Raw genomic sequence first — 12576 nt, 5'->3', positions numbered from 1 at the left:
AAAAAAGAACCAGACAGCATGAATCCCAATATACCTAGATATCAGCTGTATGACATTACAGAATTTACTTGACCTTTCTGTGCCTCAGTTTCTTTTTCAGTAAAACAGGTCACTAACTGAGACCACCTGACCAGGTTATAATGATTAAATGACATCACACATGAAAAGTTCTTTGTATCTAGTGCACAGTAAGATGGCCTATAGTCTATTAGAATTTCTTACTCAGTTACAAAAAGCTCACCAGCAAGTCGAGGTGGATGGCAGAGATTAAAAGTCTGATTTCTAAAACCTTCTGAATTCTACACAGCTGAAAATTAAGAATCAAAAAGGGGCTTCCCTGGTGGTGCAGTGGTTGAGAGTCTGCCTGCCGATGCAGGGGACACGGGTTCGTGCCCCGGTCCGGGAAGATCCCAAATGCCGCGGAGCGGCTGGGCCCGTGAGCCATGGCTGCTGAGCCTGCACGTCCGGAGCCTGTGCTCCGCAATGGGAGAGGCCACGACAGTGAGAGGCCTGCGTACCGCACAAAAAAAAAAAAAAAAAAAAAAAGAAAAAAGTAATAAAACCAAAGTACTGTTTTGCTGTCATAAAGTTGTGTGAAGATTAGATGAAATAAGCTAGCACTCTTGTCCTAAAAGTATGTATACTCAGTGATGTACTTCATATGGCAGTATGTATCCCATGGGTAAATTAATATTAAGGGAATCACTTTCTAGATCCCATATTTCCATATGTGTTATTTCTTAAGTTATATTGCCTGAGAAAGAGTACAGTCAAGAGATCATGTTGGCTCTTCTGTTCCCAACTCCCGTGTCTCAACATTCCTTTCCACCTTAGAAAAAAAGCATATTTCTCAGTGATCTCAAATACTGCAATGGTATATTGCCCTGTGGTGTAATGATTCTAGGGTACCAAATGGAATGATAATTCAAAATGTTGGCGTTGGTCTATGATTGAGTAAAAACTATTTTTGCAAGTCAGATGACTTCTAAGTTATTTCTTCAAAAAAACTGAAAGAGAAACTCATCAAATTGTTTAAGTATTTTTGGTTAAGATCAATAAGTAATGTTTAGCTTATAACATGAAAGGTGTCCAAAGATTTGAGTGAAATGACTATGATATTATAAAACTCTTTCCACTCTAAAATTAAAAGTATTTAGATGAACAAGGACTTTCAATGTTCACATCTACAAATAAAGCAGGATAAAATGATGCTGAACCTGGACATTTTTAGGAATAACATGCATCAGTGGATACATGATCAGATTTTTTTTTTAAAAGCCATATTTTTCTCATTAAGAAATGCATTTCCAATAAAATTAGTTTCATGTTGAAAAATAATCAAAACTTATAATACATTTATATTATTATGATAAAGTATAAAATTTAAAGTCTAACAATACAAAAGAAAAAACATGTATCATTTAAAGTCTTAACCCAGAAATTTAAAAAATATAAATGTCTAGTTATAGACATATATTTTGTTAAAGACAAATTCCATAGAGGGGCTTATAAAAGAAGTTCAAGCTTAAAAAATAGGAAAACAGAATAAAATCTGGTGAGAAGTTCAATTAAAAATATTAGTTCAAGGGAACAAAAATCTATGTAAAACTTTCAACTATTATATAGAGCTTGTTTATGTATTTTTAAATAAGATGATGAGTATAAAGTCACTGCTCTTTAGACTCTATTAGGTTTATTTACAAGAATGATGTAGCAATTTCATTTTAAGAATGAATATTTGCAGAACTCGGGAAATTCTGTCTTTTGCTATCAAGTAAACTTATAGTCAAAATTTGTAAAGGTCAACCTAAAATGAGTGAAGGGTACATGGTATATAATTTTTAAAGTGTAGGGTATTTGTGAGCATAAAAATTTGAAGACCACAGACATAATATGTATAGAATCCTTAGTATACTTTCTGCACCAAACTGAATCAAAGTGCTGGACTTTTTGCAAGAGCATAGCAAAGAGGTTAAGCTGGCCTGACCAGATTCCTTTGCCTCCTCTATTCCAATCCTAACTCTTCCTGCACCATTACGCCTGTACCATCTTGGCAGTCTGTACCTTTAATGCATCAGATACTGCATGGGTCTCTCAAAGGTTTACCATGCCCTACACTTAAGGACCTCTCGGAACTTATCAGGTATTCACATGATACAAAATTGTCTGGGCTGCACACCAGGATACTCCTCCATCCAAGAAGGCTGTAGGCAGCTTCCATGGTTGATGAGCGTTATGGCAAACAGGCTATAAACATGACTTTGGAAGACTCTCAGTGCATAGTGTAGTCATGCAAAGAGCAGGGATACTGTACACTGAAATGGCTTATCTCTGCAACATTGGTTATCTCTTTCCTTTTACTGCTAAAAGGATACCATTGTATGGGGATGACAGGAAAGAAGTAAGTGAAGAGAGAACAGAAGGCTACCAATACTGTTGTCTTCTATATTTTAAGAGTCTGAGAATGTAACTTAGGTTCATTGATATTTAAGTGCTTGTCCTGGGAGAAAACTGTTATTATTCAGTATGTTAGTATCTACACAAAGTCAAAAAGGAAAACATAATATTTCACAGTCGTGAGCTTAATTTTACCCTTGTCTACCTCTGACACCTTCAAAGAATTACTAATATCCAAAAATTGTCTTTAGTGGCACTCAGAATGGATTCTCTTCACATAAACAATGGTTTGCAATCAACATTTAATCTGGAATGGGGTGACATATTCTTTCTATTCTGAAACATCAAATATTGTGCTCCAAACTTTTTCTAGGAATTAATTCTGACCTTATTATCTACAATTTGTTTCAGATACTTAACTGTGGGCAGAGATTCTGCATTTATTTATAGAATACCATGCTTCTCTAATTTTACCTTGGATTGAAGCCTTTTAAGTTATTTGAGAAGTAAGTTATTCAAACCAAAATGTTCAGTGACACTAACTGTACTTCATCTACTGTTCAATGCATATTTTCAGGCCCTCCCATACTTATGTATCAGAAATTCAAGAGGAAGACTCCAGCAATCTGTATTCTAATAAGTCCTCCAGGTATTGGTACACATTAAAGTTTGAGAACCACTGATCTCCTGGAGTCTCACCTCACCAACAGGACTTACATAAGTAAAAACTGGCTACAGTTTAGAAGTTAAATAGAAATATTTCCTTTATCAACATACATGAATCCTGATACATAAAGGAATCATATATACAAATCTTAAGTCCAACAATTAAGGGTTAATTTATTTTCTATTATGTGATCAGGCATTTGCTTCTAGAGGGTTTCAAGATCTTTAACTACTGAGAACCAATGACATTTTGATAGTTCTCTAGATGTTAGGAATAAATTTGTTAGCTTTTTAGTCAGAGTTTGCTGGAGAGTTTGGGCCAATGCTTACAGATTTAAGCCAATGAATGGATAAAGATGGTGAAGAATCTCATTCTAATCATGCCCTCCTTTCCTAATTTCCCTTTTCACTGTTTGGTCTTCTTCTCCTTTTCCTTAGGGAGCCGAGTGATTGATAGCCTAATCCAATGACTATTACAGCTGCCTCAACTAGGACTCTTTTCCTTATCATTAGCTGTTAGCCTATGGTTAAATTCACAGCTCACTGCTTGGTACAGCCCCTGAGATTTAAGGGTCTGGCCTTTAGAAAATATTTAACATAAAACTGAAATCTTGACATACTGCGAACTCAGTTCTCTGCAAGGCTTCTTTAATTAATCCAATGTACTGTACCATTGTTCTGTATGAGACTGTGACATGGTGAACTGTTTCTGAAGCTTACAGAGATGTGTAGCTCTAAATTAAACAGTCACTGACATGTACCTACACTGATTTTTAGTACAGTAGATATGCATGAATCTGTGAATATTTAAATTCAAGCTCAAACAGTGACAAACTACACTCTAGTTTTACTTTCATAATAGAACATTTTTGATTAATTTCAAGCTTGAAATCATTCTTTATGAAAACACACACACACACACACACACACAAGAAAGAAATTTAATAATTCATTACCATTGCTGCAAAGGTAAGTTTTCTTAATATGCTTGTCAGTGTCCTTTAGTTTACAAAGTCTATCAAATATTTTCTTAGGAGCTGGTAACAGACATTAATTTATTTTCCTAATTTTGAGCAAAGAAAACATATATACTATCCAGATACCCAAGAATTTTTTGGCTCTTACACATCATTCGATTTTATCATTTATCTGCAGTTATTTTAAAATACCTAAGGAAAGAATATAGACCTTGATCTATGCTTTAAACCTTTGCCCTTGCTCCAGTCTGTCGATGAGCTGTAAGCGTCTATGAATATGGCAGCTGAGTCCCAGATGAAAAATTATGCATCTCATAAACTGCTATTCTGCTGAAATGTCAAGCCAAGGCAAGGCTGTACCTCAAACTCAGCACTTGGCATTTTCCTTCTGTCTGCTTTGTTGCCGTGAAGCAAACATGAACAGTGAGGATTTGTGTAGGGCAGGTAGCAGGCGAGCTCACTGTCAAAAATCTATTATTAGGGCTCTGATCTCCTGCATAGACCAACGACGGCCAAACAGTGAGAAACTCCGGCTTCGGGAAAAGCAATATAATGCAGAAGGGGATTCTTTGTCAGTCTGTACATGAATATATTCAAATAAGCATGATTTAAATGAGAATAGTTCTAATGGTGAGCTTCTCTCAACTAAACTGATAATTTATAATGAAAATTGTAATTCAACATCTTTATTTGATATGCCTACTTTTGACTATTCTGCAATAATAGTACATATATTTATACAACAAGTTCTTTAAGAATTTGATCAGTTAAACTTGTGATAGTCTAAGAATGTCTTTACATATGTGAATAATAGACTAGAATTTCTTGCATTATGTTGGTACATATAAAAAAAGAAAATAGATAAGTGAGTATAAAATGGAAGGCTCTCCTTTTAATTATTCTTTTTGGCATGATTTATTACTGCTTTTTTATTCATTTAAATATTATCTTTATCAGGTTATTTTAGATATTTCAGTATTAAAATCTAAGCTCTTATTGATAAAGATGGTTACAATAGATAGTTGAAATTTTATGACGGATAGTAGGTGTGTCTTTCTGAAAGGATTATATGCATCAGTAATCATGTGATTGACACATAAAAAAATCCAGCCCATTAAAAACTACTTCCTATAAAAAATAGCAGTACTGCATTTTATGATATAATTGTAACATATAGTATAAGAACTTCAAGCAATCTTACCCAAATTTTCAGTTGCTTGCATGTGTGAAAATAGTTATTCAAAGCAAAATGTAACTGAAACTTCTGAGTTTCCAATCTAGTATATGTTTTGTCATCTTCTCCATTTTACACAATAGTCACTAATAAATACAACAAAATAAGTTTAAATTTATGCTTAGAGTGGGTTACATTGGATTTGTGTTTATATAGTGCCCAGTAGTTGAGTGCATGCTGCTAAGTCCCGGCAACTCTTGAGTAACTATTTTAAAGACAAACATAAAATATGCAGTGTGGAGCCAATGCTTAAGATTCTTTTTTAAGCTACTATTGATACATTATTGATACATCAATTCCCTCAAGTTTTCTGAACTATACACTTTGTACTAATTTCTAGCCCTACATTGTCATAGAGTTACAAATTACTAGCAAATTTCTAACTTGCACCTTCTTTTGTTGGTAATTCCCATATTGATTTTACAAAGAAAACACCTTTAGGCTTGTAACTATAAGAGCTCAGTTAGTGTTCACTGTCCAATAGCCCACATAGCTGGATATCAAATCATATATCATTTATTTGTAGAATGTAAGAACATTTATGGAGTATACCATTATCATTTGTTGAGAAATACACCATCATTTCTTAACCTCTGTAATCTCCTTCACGTGATTAGTAAAATATGGGTTCCTGAAACAGAGATCAAATCTTGAAGGCCGTCTTTGATGAATTATTCAGAAATCAGTATAAAGTTTATAAGTATTAGTAGTGAATAATAATAGTGTTCTACTGTTTTAACTAAGTTGATACAGAATCAATAATTTCAAACATCTAAAATTTGAAATTGAGGGCAAGAATTTCCCTTTTTTGATAAAATAAAACAAATTTAGCAAATAATTCAAAATGAGTTAATTTTTCAACCTTGTAGAAAGTAAATTATATTGAGCCTAAAGTATCTATCATCATCTCAAAGTGCCTTCTGCAGAGAAATTTCAGAACTTTGCCCTATATGTGTGTGTGTGTGTATGTGTTTTCATGTAAAACAAATGAAATATGTGCGGGACAACGGAATAACAACAAACCTAAGGAATATGCCCATCCCCCATTAATAAAAAGAACCTTTTAAAACATAATAAGGAACAATAACAAAAACTCCTTCAAATGAGTTTACCCCATTGCTTGATTACTATTCCTCCCGATGCAGCTATAAATGAATAAAAGTTATCCTTGTGAAGTCAGTTGCAAGAAAGACATATCTTTAGTTATGCCATGCAGGACTCATTTTTAACCATCTCTAAAAGAACCTTATCTACAGGGAGGACTTCATGAGAAAATGTCCCACCACAGCTGGATAACACCATTTATACAGGTGACAGTAATCACTGAGTTAGGGGCAAGTTTAAGATACCATTATTTTGGGGGACAAGGTCAAGAAAAGGGTCAAAATTTGAAGCTAAATCAAGAAAAAAATAACCAAACTAAAACTAGGTAAAATAATGAGTAATTCACTTGAGGACAGAGTTTATAAATAATGTTCCTGATGAGATTAGTGTTCCTTCTAACCAAATAAATAAAGCCAAGGAATTTTCTCCCCTCCCCCTCAAAAAAAACCAACAATAATTTATTCAACTGTGTAGTGATACATGAACTAATTGCTATTTGATGTTAAAAAGTGTTCTGCATGGATTCTAGAAAAAAAGAAAGTTAGGTGGTAACAACTTACAGTATTATGCTTCTACTGTTCAAAGAAAGGTAGAGAACGTTGATTCTTTAGAGGCAATGATTTAGACAGAAGTACTTGTATGGTGGAGAGCTTACTTAGTCATCCTAGTTTCATGAAAATATTCCTTATGAATACTGAACAAGCTTTCTTTTGATACTGTTCTCACTATGAAATCACCTTTAATAGACTCCTACTGTTATCACAAATCTTGCCAGGTATTTCTCCTACAATTAAAATTTAGGTTTAGAAGTCATTTTACTATGAATTTGATTCTTGTGTTTGACCACCTTCCCCACTCCAATCACCTACAGATGAGTTGGAAAATGCAGTTTCTAAAATAACAAAGCTGAGGATGAGACCTTGGAATGAAGTCCTAACTCTCCCTCTTGATATAAATTTTAAACTTCAACAAGTAGAAGTTACTTCACTTAATGACTTCTACAGGCATAATGACATCTTTTATTTAACAAAGAGACCTCCCTCTAAAACAGCAGCTTTCTGACATTTTTGAAGTTAACCACAATAAAAAATTCATTTTACATCATGACCTAACACAGAAATATATATATGTGCACATTACATGTATAACTAAAAAAAGATGTTTGACCAGTGTTTATCCCAACTGTGTGCAAAGCATTCTGACAGTTTTTTCTGTTCTATTTCATTAAAAAAAAATTTTTGTTCAGAGTTCATTAAGCTTGATTCCATAATACACTCATGAGTTGGGAACCAAAGTTTGAGAAACATTGCTTTAGAATATTCTAGAATCCAGACTGATCATATTTGAAATAATTAAACTGACATTCCTTAGCTGAGGTTCTGTTTTTGAAGCTAGTCACTGCACCTTACTAGCTAATATGTTTTAAAAGAAGGACATTATTGAAATGTGACCATTGTTCTATAGCACGTGCCCTACTCTAGTTCCTCACCATTTCCCCATTGAAACAAAACAAAATATTCATTTCAAATAGCAGGGATCTTATTCTGAGAAAAAAAAAAAAAAGACTGATAGAGAGCTAGAAAGTATTGAAAGAGAAAAATAGCCTTCCCTGGTAATGAAAAGTACGTACTGTATTTCAGGTGGCTATCCAAAATTGAACTCTTTTTAGCTTTCACTTAAAAAAAAATCTATGATTCAAGCAGCTCTTCTAAAAGTAGATATTCCAGTGTTCTGAGAGGACACTTGGGTAAGTATTAGCACTGTGCTGTGGGAATTTTTTTTTTTTAATTTTGTAAAAATACCTGGCATATTTTGTGTAGTTTTCTATATTGAAGCAGCATAATTCATAAAACTAGGAATGGTATTTAGCCATTTTGATATTTTCATCACTCCTAAAATTTGAAGCCATTATTATTTAACACATTTTTGTTAGGCTAGGTTTTGTTATAACTCATTCTGAAGGTACTTTGTTATAGAACTTACTTCTGTCCTAAAATATATTATCATTGCCTGTTTAAACTGCTTTTCAGATTATATTACCTTTAAATTAAAGCAAACATTGCTTTAAAGGAAAAAAACTATTAATTTTGTCAATATAGAGAGAGTCTATTTTCAAAACAAATTGTTTATAATGTGAAGGGACTTATTATAGAACCTATTAGAAATGAGGTACAAACCCTTAAAAATGTTAGGGACATTTTGTTGTTTAAAATGAAAGTTCTACCCAGGCTTGGTTGAGTTTATAACCCAAGTGAATATTTATAGATGAATTTATAAATCTTAGAAATAGAGTTTTATGGAAATGTTAACGGGCCCTGAGGTACAGCTAAACTTGTTTGCAGATGCTGCTATAATTTCCAGTGTGTGTATACTTAAAAGACTGCAACACAAAAGACTTTTTCTAATGCTGTAATTCCGTCAGTTTATTAGTCTGAGTTATAGTATGGGAGAATATTCAGAAACTGCAGCTTAAATGAGAAAACGCGAACGGTGTTACTTATATAAAATACTACTGCAATAGTTCTTTTATTAATTTTTAATGTTCAGCACCCTCTGTGACCTCCTTTATTCTCTTGCTGTCAACATGGCAGGCTGGAAAAATTGAAATGGGCTGACAGAAAACATAGTGCACGTTACAGCCCAACTCTGGAATCTCTCGACTCTCTTTCTGAGACACATGCTAACTTGCTCCATGTTATTCTGCATTACAATAATATTTAAGGCCCTGTTTGATAGCTCCTGATAAAAGGGAGTTCTGTCTGGACCCTGAGCAGGTGCTCCTCGTCAGCCTTCCTCTTTCTGACACTGTGGGAATGGCATTCAATTAAAAGCAGAATATACTTTTTTTTTTTTTTTTTTAAATCATGGCTTATAGGCACACTTCACGCTCTCAAAACGTAATACCTCAGCATGGAGAGAGCTTTATTTGTGTCTATGCAGCCTCTTCCAAAGGCACATTTTGGTCTGATTCAGCAATGCTTTTCTTGAACAGTGGGACACTGCTATGTTATGTATATTTACCACTGTCTCTATCACCAAGGAGACTAATCCCCATACCAGTACAGTCAAGAACCTCACAGCATTGTCTTTACAAGACCAAGTTCATGTTGTCACAGCAACAGAGTGCACAGGGCAAAAGATACTGAACAGGACTTTGGGATTAAAACTTCTCTTTCTGGTTCAAATGCAAGTGTTTTATGATGAGAGAAAGTGTGCAAAGGTATGAGGTCTGCAAATATCTTGTCAGCTGAAGCTATAAATGTAATGTTTTAATTATTTATTTCACAGTTGTGAAGGTAAGATTTTTGAAGAAGGTAGATTTCAAACTTCTAGGAAGACTGGAAACTAACCCAGACTATGAAAAAAGATATTAAAATCAGGGTGCTTATATTCTTCTTTTAGAAGGCCTTGTTATTAGCCTTTACTAATTAATGATGAGACAATTGTGACAATGAGAAATTCTGAGTAATGTACAGACTGCAAGAGAATAGAATTTGTATGAAACCCTATCTTGGTATACTCTCCTCTTGTGCTATCAGTCACTTGATCAATCTGTTCCATCTGTCATACCTATTAGGAGTTTTGACCAGCAGTGAGTTATAAGAATTTGGAATCATAAAAGGCACAATATTCTTGCTTGTAACATGATCTCTTGATTTTTCACCAACCTCCAAGGAAGCAAAAATGCAAGGAGAGGGTAACACCTACCGGACACTCCTCCGTACGTAGTCCGTTTCCCAGTGCCCACTGCTGGCCAGGGTGTGCCATCGGCTTTTAATCCCATGAGACCTGAGACGGTGTTGGTGGCTGTAACACCGTCTGCGCCACCTATGAAAAACACAACATTTTTCTGCAGTTCTTAAAGGGACGATTGCTACAACCCATTCAAACCCACACAACCCAGAAAAATGCACACTCTACTTTCTCTTGAGAACATTTCCTCCCCTCAAATATATTCACTAATTTCATTCCTATAATTATACTTAAAATGCTAGACATAAAAATTTTTAATTAACACCACTTTATTTTTCCAATTATTATACAGATTTGTGGATGCCAAATGTTTTTTATTCAGTGTTATTTTCCAGGTAATTTACAATATCTTTACAAATCAGGATGCAATTTCCATTGGATAGCACACAAGCATATATGATTTGTAAAATCATGCATTGACTGTATGATTTATGTATTTAAGATATTTATTGAGCATGTGTTTAAGGCAGTGTACTAGATCCCATCAAATATAAAGGGAACTCATAAGAAATTTCACCTGTGGAAGCAGCTATCTTTTTAAAAAGTTTCATTAAAGGTTCAGGTGCTATTGCTGGACTGTTATATTGTGAAGTCATTCATTTTGGAGTGGTTTGTTGTGACTGTGGCTTCGTTTCACAACTGTTTGTGTGTAAACCAGGTGTTTATTAGGAAAAATGATAGATATTCTTGTATTCCCGGGCCACTTACTAGCTTGATTATAGGTATGGATCTGTTACATTTGTGAGGTCAAGGGCTCAATTTAATACTTTTCTTAAAGTTTAAAGAGAGGTATGCACACATATTTGTGGATAAAGATATACTTTAGTATGGCTATGAAATTTAGGCCCATACTTACATAACGAGGCAATTGATGTAAGTCAGGTTCTTACCTTCCTTTGCAGCTCTGGCAATGCTTACGATATCAGTGACATTTGGGGTCAACTTGGCAAAAAAAGGAATCTGAACAGCTTGCCTAACCCAGCGACAGATGTTTCGCACCAGCTCTGGATCCTGTTCAAATAGGTCAGTTAAATATAGAACATAATTAAAGAATTGTGATCAAAATGTGTGCTGGAACAACAGCAAAGCTGGAGATGTGCAAGACAAATCCAACTTGACAATGAGCAACATGATATATTTCTCAAATTCCTCCTCAGTATTACATCTAGACTCATTAGGGAACTAAGGTTAACACACTTCAAGTGAACTGCAAATTCATCACATAAAGGTTAAATTCCTCAAGGGAGCCTTTGGAAAATAAAATTACAAAGAACCAAATGGAAGAAAGTGTTTCCCACTTCCAGTTCAATAATGTCAGAAATAAAACGTAAACTTCTGGTGACAAGTTCGGGAACCATTACAGAATTTCTAACGACCTCATTGGTTTAAGCCTAATAAAAATATTTGAATAGCTGACTCCCAGGTGAATGGTATGAAATCTGAAGCCTATTGTTTTCATTATTAGAAGACTTAGTCTTGTTGAATTGTATTCAAAAGAAAATATGTGACTTCCTAATCAATCTAATTATGGTATATAATATATGCTAATATGGGGTAATTCAGCCTTAGGTTACACACGAGCTGATCAGTAACTTTAGCTTACTTTTGCAAATGTTGCCAAGAGCTGTGTAGCACTTTTCAACATTGGTCAACTTGAAAGAATTGATTAAAATGACAAGAATGAAACAAAATATCAAATGCTCATTTTTAAAAGCAAGGAATAGATGTTTTCCTGCGCCTGCTTCTTGTGATTTTTCAGGCTTCTATTTTCTCATGGGACAAGTATCATTTAGAGGGCAATCACCTATCCTTTCCATTGAAAATAACTCAGCAGTAGTAATGTTCTTTGATTTCAACACATACAATAGTCCTTTTTTTCATTACTTTTAGTGCAAAATTTATTCTGACAGGTACTGATAATGTGCTTTGATGAATTACATTAAAATATGCAATAGCAATTCATTATTGAACTTGGTAATATTATCTTAGGAAGTTAAAATGCTTTTTTAAAAAAATAAAAGATCCACCCAGAAAAATGCAGACATATATTTAAACTATGAAACAGTAGGTATTTCATTTGTAATTAATATTTTTATATGTAAGAAAGTTGCTCTTTGCATTTTAACCTTTCGAATTCTTTTAAGATGAGATTTCTAATGTTATAACCTTTAGAAAGAACCTTTTCACTTAGGGTTAATGTATCTTGATCAGTCATCTTGTATTACTCTACAAGTTACGTGTTTGTGTGCTAAGACACTGTGATGAGGTAATTTCTGTTGATTGTTATTGTCGCTATTCAGCAAAACTAATCATTTCAACAAGAAATCTTTGACTTGGCTTGTTCTCTTTTCAGAACAGTAATTTCTTCATTAAACATAAATATTAAAAAAGCACTATATGGAATGCTCTACAGGGCATATTGTGTATTATGAATAGTAAAATCTG

The 12576-nt window shown here is 34.0% G+C and overlaps 1 protein-coding gene across 3 annotated transcripts in view; it reads right to left on the bottom strand.

Annotated features, from left to right (window-relative positions):
- DPYD (dihydropyrimidine dehydrogenase) overlaps positions 1-12576 on the bottom strand; it is an 811527-nt gene that overhangs the window by 206991 nt on the left and 591960 nt on the right. For all 3 annotated transcript variants that reach the window (XM_081225179.1, XM_081225181.1, XM_081225180.1), the window contains 2 exons: positions 11022-11142; positions 10087-10206 (listed from right to left, as the gene is read on the bottom strand). In XM_081225179.1, the coding sequence (XP_081081305.1) occupies positions 10087-10206; positions 11022-11142 (241 nt within the window). The remainder of the gene's footprint in view (positions 1-10086; positions 10207-11021; positions 11143-12576) is intronic.

This window comes from Mesoplodon bidens, assembly GCF_964165515.1.
Source record: "Mesoplodon bidens genome assembly, chromosome: 2".
In the NCBI taxonomy this organism is placed as follows: Eukaryota; Metazoa; Chordata; class Mammalia; order Artiodactyla; family Ziphiidae; genus Mesoplodon; species Mesoplodon bidens.
This window is presented reverse-complemented; position numbering and strand designations above follow the sequence as displayed.